General features: G+C 39.1%; 1 protein-coding gene across 2 annotated transcripts in view; it reads right to left on the reverse strand.

Moving 5' to 3' along the window:
- The window catches only part of jmjd1cb (jumonji domain containing 1Cb), a 177,696-nt gene that overhangs the window by 46,079 nt on the left and 113,637 nt on the right, over positions 1-17,980 (reverse strand). Inside the window, exons 1-2 of one of the 2 annotated variants that reach the window (XM_073828557.1) lie at positions 13,650-14,234; positions 4,228-4,341 (exon numbers count right to left, since the gene is read on the reverse strand). Coding sequence is in view for 1 of the 2 variants with exons in the window: in XM_073828556.1 (XP_073684657.1) it covers positions 4,228-4,341 (114 nt within the window). In the remaining variant the exon portion in view is untranslated. Of the gene's footprint in view, positions 1-4,227; positions 4,342-13,649; positions 14,235-17,980 lie in introns of those variants that run through there. The other variant, XM_073828556.1, reaches the window with a different exon arrangement.

The following is a 17,980-nucleotide window of genomic DNA, read 5'->3' on the forward strand; positions in this document are numbered from 1 at the left end:
ATATATATATACGTTTTTAATATATATTGACAGTAGGAAATTTATAAAATATCTTCATGGAACATGATCTTTACTTAATATCTTTTGGCATAAAAGAAAAATCAATCATTTTGACCCATACAATGATTTTTGGCTATTGCTACAAATATACCCGTGCTAATTAAAGGAGAAGTTCACTTCCAGAACAGAAATTTACAGACAATGTACTCACCCCCTTGTCATCCAAGATGTCTTTCTTTATTCAGTCGTGAAGAAATTATGTCTTTTGAGGAAACCATTTCAGGATTTTTCTCCATATAGTGGACTTCTATGGTGCCCCGAGTTTGAACTTCCAAAATGCAATTTAAATGGGGCTTCGAACGATCCTAAATACAGTTGTAAACGATCCCATCTAAGGAAGAAGGGTCTTATCTAGTGAAACAATCTGTTTTTATTTTTTATTACAATTTAAATACATTTTAACCTCAAATGCTTGTCTTGTCTTGCTCTGCCTGAACTCTGTTTTTTCCTGTTCAAGACAGTTAGGGTATGTCGAAATACTCCCATCTTATTTTCTCCCTTAACTTCAAAATTGTCCTGCTGTTTTACCTTTTTTGTTAAGGGTGTTTCATCTTTTTGAAGTTGAGAGAGAAAATAAGTTTTTCGGCATACTCTAACTGTCTTGAACTGGAAAAAAAAAACAGAGTTCATGCAGAGGTACACAAGACGAGCATTTGATGTTAAAAAGTATATCAATTGTATTTATTAAAAAAAAACAACAACAACAACATCATTTCGCTAGATAAGACCCTTCTTCTTCGACTGGGATCTTTAACAACCGCATTTGGGATCGTTTGAAGCCGCATTTAAACTGCATTTTGGAAGATCAAACTTGGGGCACCATAGAAGTCCACTATATGGAGAAAATCCTAAAATGTTTTCCTCAAAAAACATAATTTATTTACGACTGAAGAAAGAAAGACATGAACATCTTGGATGACAAGGGGCTGAGTACATTATCTGTACATTTTTGTTCTGGAAGCAAACTTCTCCGTTACGACTGGTTTTGTGGTCCAGGGTCATGTCATACTATAATATTATGATGTTATTATGCCCATTTCTGCAGAATTTGCACAAAATAAGCTTAGAAAATGTAGATAAACGTCCAGCGAATCTATCTAGGAGTGATAAACTTGGATACAGTGACTGGAGACCAACAGCACGACGACTTGGTGACTTCCAGTAATTTAATGGCTGTCAGTGTAAATGTACCTTAACAGCCATGACAGTAAACAAGAGCACGTTTCATTGTTACACCGAGTTCTCAAGTCCTCTAAGCGGCCACGCTGAGGTCAGAGGTCGAATTCCTCCGCTTCTATCCCACTCAAGGATAAACGAATGCAAATGCATGCCCAGACCCAAGTCATGTAGCCCACAGAGAATAATGAGTGTAAGTCACAAGCGTGTAGACATCTCTTCCAGTAATGCACACCATAACAGCACTCCTGTTTTCTGTTTCTCTCTCACTCTCGTCGGCTGGCCTCGCACACAGAGCCTCAATTGTTGCGATTATGCCAAACAGATTCCTGGGCTCCAGCCCCTCCTCCATCCATCCATCCATCCATCCCTGGATCGGGCTGCACTGTGGAAAAAATCCGTGAAGGAGAAAAGAGGCCAAGACAGGATGTGAGCAAGCCAGCTCATCACACTCCAGCAAGCAAACAAGTTCCCAAGCACTTCGGAGGTCAGACTTTGGATTTTTTGAAAGGGGGCGGGATTTTTGTTTTCACAACGTGATGATGTGCTGGAATGTGTCAGGGTCCCGTGAGAGTCAGGGACGCAGGGATTGAGGGATACTCCTTTTGGCTGTGAGTGGCGCTGTAGAGATGAAGAAATACCTGCCTGCTTCCTCTCGTACACTCATGTTCTGCATTGAGTTGCATTGTGGTTAAATGTCTACATTAGCTCTAAAGTACCTACCTAATTACAAAGGAATCTCATAAGCGACTGATATGAAATGCGCAACATGGATGGCAACACGCACAAATGCACCACACAAATAGCACTTCAGACATCAGAAAATAGCTGTCGACCAACAGCATTACAAACAATCTATATTAATGCACCCCTAAGGTTATTAATACAGTTTAAATACACTTTAAAGAATCTGCTAAATGGCAATTATTTAACCAAAACATGAGGGATCATACAAAATGCATGTTATTTTTTATTTAGTACTGACCTAAAAAAGATATTTTACATAAAAGACGTTTACATACAGACCACAAGTCGAAACAAGTTGAATTTATACAAATTACCTAGTACAAAAGTTTACATACACTTGATTCTTAATACTGTGCTGTTACCTGTTTGAGAATCATGTTTATTCTGAACAGTTAAACTGCCTGCTGTTCTTTAGAAAAATCCTTCATCTTAAAATTGATGCTCCAGAAGAAAAATGTAAACGTCTTCATTCGGTTCAAAAGTTTACACCCCCAGTTCCCAATGCATTGTGTTTCCTTCTCAAGCATCAGTGAGCATTTAAACCTTCTATAATAGTTGTATATGAGTCCCTCAAGTTGTCCTCAGTGTGAAAAGATGGATCTCAAAATCATACAGTCATTGTTGGAAAGGTTCAAATACACAAAAATGCTGAAAAACCAAAGAATTTGTAGGGCCTGAAGGATTTTTCTGAAGAACAGTGGGCAGTTTAACTGTTCAGGACAAACAAGTTACTCGTAATCACTAAACCAAAAACAGCACAGCTGTGAATCATTCAGGTAACAACATAGTATTAAGAATCAAGTGTATGAAAACTTTTAAACAAGGTAATTTTTAAAACTAATATTTTCTCTTGTGGACTATATGTTATCATCTCGTATTTGAAGTATCCTATTCAAATCAGTGCTAAATAAAAAATAACACAAAATTTACATTTTACAGATTCTGCAAGGTGTATGTAAACTGTTGACTTTAACTGTATATATAAACATACTATATTAAATGTGACCCTGGACCACAAAACCAGTCTTAAGTCGCTGGGGTATATTTGTAGCAATAGCCAAAAATACATTGTGTGGGTCAAAATTATCCATTTTTCTTTTACGTCAAAAATCATTAGGAAATTAAGTAAAGATCATGTTCCATGAAGATTTTTTGTAAAATTCCTACTGTAAACATATCCAAATGTAATTTTTGATTAGTAATATGCATTGTTAAGAACCTAATTTGGAGAACTTTAAAGGTGTTTTTCTCAGTATTTTGATTTTTTGCACCCTTAGATTTCAGATTTTCAAATAGATGTATCTCGGCCAAATATTGTCCTATCCTAACAAACCATACATCGATAGAAAGCTTATTTATTGAGCTTTCATATGATGTATATATCTCAGTTTTGTAAAATTTAACCTTATGACTGGTTTTGTGGTCCAGGGTCACAAATAATAATTAAACTTGCTGTGGTCGACAATAATTAGTAATATGACAGAAAGAGTTGGTCGCATTTACTGCAAACCATAAACCCATCAGCATTTATTTTCTTCTTTTCTACTTCTTGCAGAGATTAACCACAAGCAACCTCATAGATCTAAACTCGATTAGTCCACATCACCTACGGAAATGCGAACACAGGCGTTCCAATGCAAAACAAAGACCCGCTTTTAAATTTATCACAATTTCCCCACACATGCTACGCCCAGGTTTGGGTTCAGGGGGAGAGAGCGGTCGATAATTTGCTGGCAGATGGCTTTTCATTATCCGTCGTGCAGGATGGAGGTGAGCCCACAACACTGGGGATAAAACATGTCGTGAATATGAATCCAGCAGTGGAGAGCATCTCCTCCCATCTGTCATGTGTGTTTGTTTTCAGAGCCTCTCTCTCTGCCACTGTGTGTTTTATCTAAGCTAGATTAATTAAGCTGTTTATGAGAGTGGCGCAGCACAGAACAATAGAAGAGGCTGTTTGTTGTCCTTATTAGCGCTCCGCCACAGAGGCAAACTCATGTAGCTGACCAGCTTGTATACCCATCCACCCAACAGGACCTATTAGTTTTCAGCCGGAGGCAACATACTCAGATGGCGAGGGAATACTAGCAACGATATTCGAGGAACGCACAATAAGGATGCACGACCTGAGGGTCTAGAATCTTGAAAGCCAAAATTTGTATATAAACAAGGGTCAACTTTTAGCTTAGTGTAAACACACAGTCTAATGTAACTGCAAAACCAATGACAAGGAGAGACTCTTACCTGATAGGGCTGACAGGCTCCTTCATCCGTCAAGAAGTCCAGGTGTCTGTCAGAGAAGAACTCGATGGCTGTGATGGACCCAAACACTGACTTCCCTACTAGCGGCTTGAACGTCTGTAAGGAGAGAAAACACCCTGGTTAGTCAATGATCTGGGCGTCAGAAGCTAAATCAAGTAAGTGTTTTATGCTTGACAGCTCAAATGGAACACAAATAAGTTTGATGCGTCGCCTTTCACATCCATCCAACCTAAACAGCACAATAACACAAAAACATTTTGCATGTGACTGTCTATTAAAAGCTGTTACACAAATTTTATGTTGGGTTGAAATAACATTTCACACTATTTTGAATGGGGGTCAGCACTGTAAAGAGACTGTACTAGAATATAACCTCACTGAATATTCACATGACTTATACAGTTACAGAAACTTTCATGTGTTGTGTTTAGTTTCAGCATCTGAGGGAACGGCTAAAAATGAGGAACCGTGAAAGAAAACACACCTACGGGTTTCTTCTTTTTTTTTTTCCTGTGATTCGAACAATGTTAATACAACAACATTGTACATATGCAAAAAAGTGAGTTCTTGAAACCTAAGTTCTCAGAATTAACTGCTAACCTAGGTGAACAGGGTGAACCAAGACAACTAGGGATGCACCAAATGTTTGGCAACCGAAATTATTTGGCCGAAAATAGCCAAAAAAGCCTTTCGGTGTTTGGCTGAATAAGAAATAATCAAAAACGCTGAATAAATTATACCAAATAATGACATGACATGACGCAATCAAATAGAGGCACATAATGCAGCAGTGTGGAAGTAAGTGTCATAAATCTGCTGCTATCAGCAAAAAGTAATACTGAGGTCTTCTTGCGGGTTTCCGCCTAAATATAAAGTCAACATTCATAAATGTTAGCATTGTAATTTTACTGTTGTTCTGTAAAATAAAATAAAAAAAGACAAAAATAATGATAATAATCATTACAACAGCTCTATTAACACATTTATTATAACATTCTCATTTGCTCAGCAAGGCTGCATTTATTTGTACATTAAAAACATATGCCTGATTCAAAAAGGGGTCTTAAAATGGCAAAAGAATATTATTTTACTAACTTATTAATTTTAAGTTAAATTGTGCTTTGGTAGGCTATAATGTCTACTAGAATGTTAAAGATGTTCAGTGTTTTGTAATTGATTTTTTTTTTTTCTTGAAAAGCAAGACAAAACTGTAAAAAGTGCATTTTGGCTATTTAATTTATGCAATGGTGAAAAATTGGCGAAATACATGGGGGGAAATAACACAAAAAACCTTCGGCCCAGTGTTTAATTTTGTTCGGCTTCGGTGCATCCCTAAAGATAACCAATGATTGTGTAAACCCAAGGTTAAACACAAACTATTTCCCCCCACAACCAATATTAAATCTTGTAAAAAGAGAAAGCATAATAGGTGCCCTTTAAGACTTAAGGACCTGTATGCGGACCTGTATGCACCTTGAATAAAAGGACACAACGCCACTCAAGCAACAGACGCATTAATGACCATGAGCCTGTGTGAACCAAACACAGTTTGGGCTCTGAGAGTACATTCTCACGGCACAGTAAACATCTGCAGCTTCACCTTAGATCAGAGGTCTTTCCTGAGACTCTAATTGAATCAGAAGGTTAAATTGGCACTAGTATGACTACACAAGAGCTGGACTGAGTGGACAGTAATTGGATTCATTACAAGCCCGGCCTCACAGTAGAGTACAAAACTGCAGCTGAACTTAGAATGTGTGTGTGCGAGTGAAAATGGCATGCCATCTGGTCACTGGGAGGAAAGCAGGCTTCATAGGACACGCAGACACGGCAGTCATGGGACTGGCTGCACATGATCACCATCACAATCTACTCTTCACGACAACAACTGTGCTGTACAACTCTAAATACTATGTACTAGCGGCTTACGGATTTAGATGTCACTTTAGTTTTTTCATTTACGACATTCCCATAATTCCAACAAGGTCATTAAGAAGTTAAGACTGTATTTATGTACAAAAAAGAAAAAGTCTGTCACATTTTAGAGTGCATTATCAAAACAAGCATTTGAAACTTTTAAATGCAGTTGCAATCATTGTTCACTGTAAAAGAGTCTTTAAAAAAAAGCATGTGCTTGTAATCCATGCTAGACTTTTGGCTGCACAACCTACCATTTCTATTTCTATCAACAGAGGTCAGATAGACATGCCCATGTCTGGATGCCTCTAAAGCAGCCCTTGAAAGTGAAACGTAACCACAGTCACCAACAGGAAGAGTTTTAGACCAGTAAACAGTGTAAGCGTCTAACCACCGATCTTTGTGATAGGGCAGTCTAGCTGAATAATTCTGATTATTGCGATATGAGCTCAGACGATCTGTATTGACTGTCTTTCTGCTTGCATATCTCTCTCTAAACCTGATCCTGCAGCAGCAGGGGAAAGACTAGCTGTGGATTTACACTTCTAAAATAAACCTTTCATCAGCCTCACAAGCAGTCAAGTGAGCTGCTACTGAATTCGACTTCTATATAGAGTACTCACCTACTATTAAAACAGAGTTACTATTTAAAATTGTTTCTACCGAAGGATTTGCTAGACATAGTTCCAGTTCTGGAAGCTAACTGGTTAGTACAACATTCAAGGTATGCTAATATACATGTTATAGACTACCAGTCAAAAGTTTTTGAACAGTAAGATTTTTTTATGTTTTTAAAGTCTCTTTTGCCCACTAATCCTGCATTTATTTGATCTGAAGTACTGCAAAAACGGTAAAATTTGGAAATATTTTTACCATATAAAATACTGGTTTTCTATTTGAATATATTTATAATGTAATTTATTCCTGTGATTTCAAAGCTGAATTTGTAACATCGTTACTACAGTCTTTAGTGTCACATGATCCTTCAGAAATCATTCTAATATGCTGATTTGCTGTTCAAGAGACAATTTTAATTATTATTATCATCAAAATTTAAAACATTTGAGTATAAAATGGTGAGCAGAAAAGACATTAAACAACATAAAAAAAATCTTTTGACTGGTAGTGTACAATAGTAACAACTATAAAGTGAATTAGTTTATGTAACTGCACAGGTCAAGAGACTATATCTTTTAGCTAAATGATAGTACATAATGCATCTGCTTAGTGAAGTATTATATAAAATATTGCAATATAAATATTATTCATAAATTATGTTTAAATATTATTCACAATGCAACACAGCCATTTTAGCAATAAGGCACTTAATGCTATGGCTGTGTCAATATGGGTTGCATCCATAATTTAGAACTTTGCATCAATATTTAATTTATTTGTGTGCAGCACAACATAATTTCCTACAGTTTAATTAAACCTGCATTTCTTAAACTCCAGACAGTACATAAAACAAAATGATATTCAAACCGAACCCACAGTTGAATCATGGTATATGCATGATACTAGTTACATTTACATGCAACCCAGTAATCTGTTCATAATCTGATTGAGGACTCAATCGGACTGAAAGCCTTCATGTAAACACCTCAATCAATCCGACTGAAATCAAATTTAGAGCTAACTGAATTAGCAATGCAAACCTTTGAATCTGACTACTCTAATCAGAAAAAAAAAAATCCTCCATATACATTTCTTTACTTCTTATGAACTGGCCAGTGATGAACTGGCCATTTTAGAAATGTCAAAGCAAAAACAGCAATTATACATTACCGCTGTGGATTTCTCCAGCTTTACTCACGGCTGTGTTATAATTAAATAGATATGGCTCAAGGGGTTGCAGTCGCGTCACTGCGTCATTCACAATACAGCAAGGCCTGGAGTGCTTTATTTCTTAAAACTTTCACATGCTTATAAATCTTTCTTGCTTTGAAAGCCACATAAATATTGCGTTTGATATGAGTGACAACTCTGACATTCAACATTAAAATGAACAGTGCAGAGAGCATCTCAAACTAATTTTGTGATTATTATTTACTAGAAGCAGCGTGAATTTATCAGACATTGCTGTCGTGTAGTTCCTCTTCGGCGTATAGGGAGTTGAATCAAGGCTAGAGTCACACAAGCCATTTCTAGGACAGATAAATATAGTAACAGCAGATCCACGTCTCTTAAAGGAAAACCAGGCTTTGTTGTTCTAATAAAAACATTTACACAACACAGAGCTGAGGAAAATGCACACTTGATGCAGCTGCGGGGAAAAACATAAAAATATACAAAAGAGAGAAAAACACAGTGTCCTCTGAGCAGCACTGCAGGTGCAACCGATGATGTTTTACTCAGTGATTCCTCCATTTAAAACCTGGTTGACCTTTGATAGCAATCGGTCTATTGCCGAAATTAAGCAATTATGCAAAATTAAGCATTTGACATTACCACAACTGCAGCGTTTTGCAGTTCATATTTCATCAGAAACGATATCACCCCTGTGACACTTTCACACACAAACACAGACGAGAAGAGAGACACAGGAGCACTTCCTTGAGCGACTGCATCTGGGTCACATCTGCCACTTGTCATTAGGGAGTTACCTCTCATCACAATCATGCTGCCAAACAGACAGCACAATAATTGCTGCTCGTCTCCAGAATACAGAATACACCTGAGTGGATCCACAACTGCAAGCGCACAACACATGTATCTCATTCCCTCTGTAAGAACAAAAAGAGGCCAATGAAAGGAGGAGCTCTTTCAGAGAAAGCACAGTGCCGACTGTGTGCAGACAAAGCATCTCCAAAATACAGTCCTCGGCCGGGCGCTGCGCAGCGGGCCGTAATTCAGCTATAAATATTTGATAAGGCTGAGTGCACTGGAATGTGCGCCGGAGCTGTGAGGGGGGTTCATGCATAGCCAAGTGCGCTGGAGGCTGGGGCGCTCCGGGATGACACTATCTGATGAAGGTCACGGAGGAACGCCGACTGCGCTTACACATTCACGTGCAGGATCTCGCAGCGAAGCATTTATTAACAGTGATGGGCAGTCGCTCGGTCTGTCTTTGAACGTATAAATATGTCTCTCTGTTGTCTCTATTGCACATGCACCCAAGTCGGTGGGCTGCAAATATCTCAAAATCTGTAAAAACAGTGGCAGTTATTTCGATACACTGTAAAAAAAAAAAAGGCTGTTGGAGTATGTTTTACAAAAAAATACTATTTAAGTCTATTTAGACATGTTTATTTACTCACCCCTATGTCATCCAAGATGTTCATGTCTTTCTCCAGTCGAGAAGAAATTAAGGTTTTTGAGGAAAATATTTCCATATAGTGGACTTCAATGGTGCCAAATGGGTTGAAGGCCCAAATTGTAGTTTCAATGCAGATTCAAAGGGCTCTACACGATTCCAGCCAAGGAATAAGGGTCTTATCTAGCAAAACGATCTGTCATTTAAAAAAAAAAAAAAAGTATATATACTTCTAAACCACAAATGTTTGTCTTTCACTAGCTCTGTGTCCATGACTCCACGCATTACGTAGTCACGCTGGAAAAGTCAAACATGGTTAGTTTTTTGTCTGTGTACTTTGGTTCAAAAATGTAGGGTAGGGCGAAAAAATCCATTTTGTTTTCTCCTCAAACTTCAAAATCGCCTGACACCGTTGTTTTATCTTTAGAGCATTTGACTTTCTTTGCGCGTTCGCTTTATAAACAGTAGTGCAAGATGAGCACTTGTGGTTAAAAATTATATACATTTTTATTTTTTTATTTTTTGTAGAAAATGGCCAGCCGTTTTGCTAGATAAGACCCTTATTCCTTGGTTGGGATCATGACGAGTTCTTTGAAGCTGCAGTGAAATTGCAATTTGGACCTTCAACTCGTTGGGCACCATTGAAGTCCAGTACATGTATATGGAGCAAAATCCTAAAATCTCAAACACCTTAATTTCTTTTCGGCTGAAGAAAGAAAAACATGAACATCTTGGATGACATGGGGCGAGTAAATTATTAGGCATGTTTTATTCTGGAAGTGAACTAATTTGGTTCTTGTAAGTGTGCTCCTTACTGTGCAGTATCTTATGTATACTGCCTACTAAAAGTGTCACAGGACCTTGCTATGTAGCATGTTTACTTTACTATGTGGCATCCAAAGTTATTGTGTTTTTGTCATTTTTATTTAAAAACCACTTTTGTGTAAAAATACACAGTAATACTTTTAGCTGATGCAGTTATACTATAATAACAACAGTAAATCATGCACAATTAAACAACTATCCCCAAATCAAATCCCTATAGTAAGACTGTACTTATTTGTGTAATTCCAATTTAACAACACCTTTAAAATAGTGGTTTTCAAATGCAAAAACGGTTACAGCAGACAGCAGTTATTCGCTAGACCACTTAAGTCACCACATGCACTCTTCTCGATAAAGCTATGACCACAAATAGCATCACATTCCCAATTTGCATATGAGCAGGCCTGAGCTTGCATGAACAACATTGCTTGTTGGCAACATTTGGGCAACCCAGCATAATGAAATCATACTGAGACCTTTCATGAAGCTAGCTGTCAGTCATGTCCTGAAGTGTCAGTAACCCCTCATCTGCTCTGAGAGCAGCAGACTGCTCCCATTATCGATGACTAAGCTGCCTAGACTGCAAGTGTGAGATGAACGCATTGACACTGATCTAGACTTGTTGCATCATATAGCTCACAGACAGTGTTGCTCCTCCAGCAGAGTTCGGCTGTGGAGGAAGACACCATATCCAATGTTCCATAAACACCTGAAGTGTTTGCAGGGGGGTAGTTTACCCTTAGGATGTCTCAATCACAACTGTTACTAATTCAGTTCTCAGGCTTCAAAATGCACTGCAAGTGTGCTGCTTCCGTCCCTATTAAAACTGTCACAAGATGCGGCAAGTATATTTTACTATGCGGCATCCAAAGTTAATGTGCATTGACAATAACATGGTTCAGCATGATCGACAACTTTAAAGGCAACTTTCTCAATATTTAGATTTTTTTGCACCCTCAGATTCCAGAATTTCAAATAGTTGTATCTCGACCAAATATTGTCCTATCCTTACAAACCATACATCAATAGAAAGTTTATTTATTCAGATGATGTATAAACCTCAAGGTTAAAAAAATTACATTTATGGCTGGTTTTGTGGTCCAGGGTCACATTTGTCAGACAAAGTGGAAGACTGCACATTTTGGTATTCCATGCATACATATTTAAGAATACTCTAACAATACATGCCGTTAAGAGTACTACTGCAGTATGACATTGCGAACATACTCAGAGACACAAAGCTAGCCGTATTCCAAGTACTTTTGCAGTACACAAGATTTATGACCTCACCGCAGAACTTCATCCCCATAAAACAGTGAAACTGAGCAGAAGGCTGGGACTCCCGGCCAAGCCGGCTCTAACGAGCAACTTTAGTTCAATGGCCACTTCCTGTCTACTGTGTTTCTAAGTAGAGGCACAAAGCTGGCAGTATGTGTGTGTCCTGCTCCAAAGAAAGAGGCACATTCCTTCTGCAGCCCTGAGAAAAGCCAGACTCATGAGAAACCACCACACACTGCAGAGAAAAACACATCCCAACAGGAGGAACGGTACTTTCCCACTTTCCCCTGACGCATCCCACTTCACACACAAAATAACTAAAAGCCAACCAACATTCAACCGATCTGAACAACAGTAACCTGATCAAAACAAAGATTCATTCATTTCAAAAATGAAAACTGTGTCATTATTTACTCACCCTCATACTGATCTAAATGGAAATGATTTTTGGTTTTGATTTGAACAATGTTGAACTAACAATGAAATTGTATTTTTATGAACTAACATTAACAAAAGATGAACGCTACTTGCGCTAGCTAATGGAACCTTATTGTAAAGTGATAAATCATCATAAAAGTAGTTCATTGACCACAAAATCAGTCACAAGGGTCAACTTTTTTAATTTGAAAATCTGGAATCTGAGGGTGCAAAAAAATCTAATTATTGAGAAAACAGCCTTTAAAGTTGTCCAAAACCTCAAACCAAAAAAACTTTTAATATATTTTTGGTGGGAAACTTAAAATATCTTCATGGAACATGATCTTTACTTAATATCTTAATGATTTTTTGCATAAAAGAAAAATTTGACCCATACAATGAATTGTTGGCTATTGCTTCATATATTCCCGTGCATGCCATTATTATGTAGGAACAGACTGAAATCTAAGTTATATGGGCCACGTTTTGATGCATTTTGCCTTACTTGTGGCTTGACATTCTTTATCTACTTTCCTTGTAGGGAAAAGAGCACTCAGTAGATTTCGCAAAACATTTTAGAGGTTTAGAACAAAATGTTTTCAAATAAATGATGATCAATCTCATTTTTGGATGAACGATCCCTCTACAGCGACTGTTTTGCAACAGGGCTCTCTTGTTGCTGTACCTTTATGTAGGAACAGCCTGAAATTAAAGTTGTGTGGGCCACTTTCCTGGTGCATTTTGTCCTACTTGCGGCTTGACAGCCTCCCTCTACACTCCTTGTATGGAAAAGAGCCCTGAGGATATTCCTTAAAACACTGCCTTTTGTGTTCCTCAAAAGAAACAGAGACATACAGGTCTGGCACAAAATAATGTTGAGTAAACGTTGACCATTTTTATTTTTTCAGTGAACTATGCTTCTAAAAATGACTGTTCTTGCAACAACGCTGTCTCTCTCTCCTGGATACGAGAGGCATAATTAGAAACAGCCGCACTATGCACAGTGCTGAATTGAAGGAGCTGTTTGCTAAATGGGTCATAGTGCAACCCTGCCCTTCCTCCCTCAAACACACATGCATACACCGTTTCAGGCAGTACACTTCTCAGTGGATCAAGCAGATTAAATGCCCCTCCAGACTTTGCTCCTGAGAGAGAGAACAGGACGATATAATCAGCTTACTTTGCTGGAATGAACGGACAGGCCTGTCAAAACACAAGACACCTCTGCCTGCTATCACCCTAACCGACACTAGACGACCCCTGTTCCAACACCCACCCAAAAACAGGCACACCATCCATCCCCGTCTCAAAAACGCGGGGGCTTTCCGCACAGCTGCAGTTCTGTTCGACACCCACCGTCTGTCTGGGCCGCTCACATGTCATCCGCGCCACTGATTTAATAAGCGTACAACCAGGAAAAATCCCCTGCGATTTTAAATCTCAGTTCCGCCGGACAAAGATATGCTCGGGCCCGTCCTCGATCATTTTTTGCTCGCTTGTGGCTTTTGCCAACCGGTTAAGTTAGCGCCCTGTAGCTGTAGACACAATAACACGACTGACTGCACCACACAAGCAGATGGTTGATAAACATCCTGTTAGACGAAGACACGAACTGTCCTACACGCCCTCAACGTGAGAAACCTACCTCTACGACTTTAGGTTGTACGATCTCAAAGCATGGCATATTTATGGAAAACAAGATGTTGTTTACCTCTTCGCTGAACTTGAGGATAGACCCGAGCCAAAGGTGGAGACCAGCCGGTGGACACGCGCCGCTCAAGTTAAAGAAACTCGAGTGGGATGCAGATGAGAGATAAAGAGGAAGAAAAGCAAAACAAACAAGCGCGAGTTTCTCTCAAAGGCGTCTCGTGATCTTTAAAAGAAGAGGCGTGCTTTGAAAAGAGACCTTCCCTTCTTAGACGCTGGCCACATGTCAGACATTTTATGTGGCTGACAGGAAACACAGAATGAGAGAAAAGCCTCCGCTGCCGCAGAGCTCAAAGAAACAGGGCGAGGAGGACAAAAAAAGTGAGGCGGACCGTTTGTACGCTCGCTCGCTCCCTCTTCTGCTCGTGTCTCTGTATCATCAGCGGTGCCAGAGAACAAGTCCGATGCGTCCGATGCGACCAACGCGTCCGACGAGCGATGTCTCTTGGCCTGCCTGAGTCTGGAACTGGGTCAGGCTGCCTGCTTCCTCCAGAGCCCGATTACACAAGCGGCTACACACATACACACACACACGGCGCTCCGCCACTGCAGCGATCAGGAAGCTCCTGAGAGAGCCACGTACTGAAAGAACAAGCTCGCACAGGCTGCTATTGTATTTTCCCCCTCGTCATGGCTTTTTTGGTTTGCTGTTGCGCAGTTTTTCTGTGGCTGTTTGTGTGGTGAGCAAATCAGTGTGGCATGGTAGAGAGTGAAATGAAAGAATCTGAGAGAGAGAGAGAGAGAGAGAGAGAGAGAGAGAGAGAGAGAGAGAGAGAGAGAGTGAGTGAGTGAGTAAGGAAAAGAGAGGGTGTGGGGGGGGGTGCCATGGAGGCGAGTGTAAACCATGAAAAGGGCGTTGCTATGTACAGTGTAACTAATCTCCCACCATCACAGGTGGCAGAGCCGCCCCACAGTATGACTCACCCTGATGAGCAGGCCGCTGGTGCGCACACACACACAAAAGGATTTAAAGGGATAGTACACCCAAAAATTAAAATTCTGTCATCTTTACTCATCCTTAAGTTGTTCCCAAACCCATAAGAATCACAAACACAAAGAAATACTAATTTAGAGGTTTCTATCACACATACAAATCAAGTATATATAGTGATTTATACAATACAGATTGTGTCAAAGCAGCTTTACCGTATTAAACCGGTAGATCGTGTGTCAATAATGCAAGAGAACGATAGAAAAAACTAAATTTTCCAGTTAAAGTCAGTTCATCATTGATTCAGTGATGGTATTGTCCAACTCAGTTTAGTTTAGTTAGTATCTGTGCAATCAAGTCGACAATTTTGCCTGAAACTAAGCAAGCCAAAGGCGACATACATAGGGAACAACAAATTTGGTAAACACAGAAGTTCAAACATGCTCAAGTTCGTTATTTAAAATGCAGACATACAAAAAGCATGTAAAAAAAGATAGAGCGTTTCCTACGCATTTTTAGACGCGACGTGTGAATGGCCCCATATGGGTATAGTTTATGGCGTACACATGAGCTTCCATGTTAACCATGTAATACACTCCATGTACAGTGGTGGCCAAATTATTGACAGCTAAAAAATGGTCAGTTATTTCTATCTATTGCTGTAGTGAGTCGCTTGCATTTCCAAACATTTATTTTGCCATTAATTGTAATAATCTAGTGCTTGCACAAAAAGTCTGACAACAGCCAGTGCTCACACAGAGATCTGATCTTATCATCCATCATCCAGTCTGTCTAGAATGACATGAAGAAACAGAACAAACCGAGACAGACTAAATCCAGAAGAACTGTGGCAACATCTCCGAGATGCTTCAAGAAACCTACCTGCAAAGCTACAGTGCTGTTAAAAGTTGTTTAAAAATGCTGTAAAATGAGAAAAAGAATGGCATAAATAGATTTTCTTTACCATTAACCTCTATTAACGAAATTAAATCAACATTTGGTGTGACTATCCTTTGCGTTTAAAGCAACTTTTACCCTAGGAGCACTTGCGCATAGTTTTTCGGGTAGCTTTGGAGGTAGGTTTTTTGAAGCATCTTGGAGACATTGTCACAGTTCTTCTGGATTTAGTCTGTCTCAGTTTGTTCTGTTTCTTCATGTTATTCCAGACAGACTGGATGATAGTGAGATCAGATCTCTGTGTGGAGCACTGGCTGTTTCACTGGCAAAAATCTCACTGGATTATTACAATTAATGGCAAAATGAATGTTTGAAAATGTAAATTGGTATTTCCTACTGACACACTACAGCAAAAGATAGAAATACTGACTTAAAACCATTTTACATCACGTAAAACAATTGACAGATTTGTCATTTTTGGGTAAACTATCTTTTTAAAAATATAAATGTTGTCCTAATTTATTCACCTTCATGTTGTTTCAAACTATATGACTCGGGATAAGCCAATTCATGAGTCTTAAGTCATTCAACAACCAATGTAATTTGGTATCACTAACATCTAATGTTCTATATATAGAACTTGTGAATCAGAAAAACAAGTGCAGAGCCATCTTTAGAATTCTATCTTAGAACTTCTGTTTTTGTGGTAGCTCTATAGCATCTCTGTTGAAGAGTTAATAGCTGGTAAAGTGGAGTTACTTATTGTAGAGTTAAAGTAATTGGGAAGATTTTAATATGAGCAGTTCATTCATAAATTCATACAACCTTTACACTGTGGAAATATAAATGGAAGACAGAGGACAATGGGCCTCATTCATGAAACTTGCGTAAATATGAGTAAACTCTGAGCAATTTGCGCATAAAACAGCCCTTCCTGAAAAATCCTTCCCTTCTCCTGGTTCCCCAAATGCGATCAAAACATCCGATTTGATAGTTAAACGTGTATGTTCATGAATTCCAATCATTTGTAAATAAGGCGCTTGTCCACTCTCAATCACAATTACTATAAATGTTTTACAGTTATCAACTCACAAGACTACAAGAACAAATATTCAAAAAAGAAGGCAAGGATAGATGAACTTGTAATTATTATGCAGTGCACCAAACTCAGGGTCATCAGTTTGCCAAAAAAGAAGGTTTTATGCACCGTTTACATGTGGTTTACATGTGGTATGACACACAAAATTATTCTGCTCACGTTTCATGAATGAGGCCCATTAAGTGCAGCGCTGAAAAGGGATGGAGCTACATTAGGTCTATATTTGAATTCACACAAACGTAAATGGAATTCAACAAGTTTCAGCCTGTCCCTTAAACAAAAATACAGTATGACAGAAGACTTGAAATGTAGCACACAACTCACATGGACTATTGTGTTGCTGCTAATTTAGCATCTATCCCCATTCAGTCAGGAAATTCAGCAAAGTGTGTCATTTCATGATCCAAATACTGGTTTGGAATGACAAGGCCAAGCATGTCATTTTTCATTTCTGGGTGAACTGCCCCTTTAAAAAAAAGCATATAAAGCTTTAGTAAGCAAGGCCACGGACATGCTCCCCTCCTCGCAAGTCCTGGCGACTTTTCTCAGCAGCTCTGTATTCAAACGGCCATGCTGGGCTGAAATACAAGCCTGCTGAAACCCATTAGTCACCGGACGCACTTGCAGAGAGGACACAATAATCCACATAAATTAAAATGAAGGGACAGGCGTTTGGCTCGCAGGTAGGATGTCCTTGGCTCAGATGTGGTCTGTAATACAGTAGAGGATTAAAGGGAAGTGTGTGTGTGTGTGTGTGTGTGTGTGTGTGTGTGTGTGTGTGTGTGTGTGTGTGTGTGTGTGTGTGTGTGTGTGTGTGTGTGTGTGTGTGTGTGTGTGTGTGTGTGTGTGTGTGTGTGTGCGCGCCCACTGGAGCGATCAGGACACGGACAGAGAGGCAGGAGCGAGGGTGGGCTTTCTTACACTCCAGTGGCCGTGCCCACCTCAAGGGCAGGACACCATGTTCAGTCTCCTGTAGCGAAGACAGGAACTGTGAGAAAATAACACAGCTCTGTTTGCCCTACATATACAGGCACAACGATTAGGACCAAAGTAATGAAGAGATCAGCTTTTAAAAGACAATGTCCATTTCTAGAGACAAAAATGACCCTATTTGCTTCCTTAATAAAACTTTTCTTTCTTTTTAGCTCCTTTTATTTTCTGCCAGGCAACAATCTTGAGTGTAACTGCTTAGAAAAGTAATATCAGACATACACATTAACAAAATATCTATTCTTTAGTGTTTTACCAATGAAAGAAAGTCATACAGGTTTGGAACGATATCAGGTTGAGGAAACGATTACAGACCTGTCGTTTATGATTGAGCTATCCCTATAATAATAACCATACATGCGCAGCAAACGCAATTTTAAGTCATTATAAATGACTGTATAAAAAGCACAAGGACAGA

This window comes from Garra rufa, chromosome 22 (assembly GCF_049309525.1).
Source record: "Garra rufa chromosome 22, GarRuf1.0, whole genome shotgun sequence".
NCBI classification, from domain to species: domain Eukaryota; kingdom Metazoa; phylum Chordata; class Actinopteri; order Cypriniformes; family Cyprinidae; genus Garra; species Garra rufa.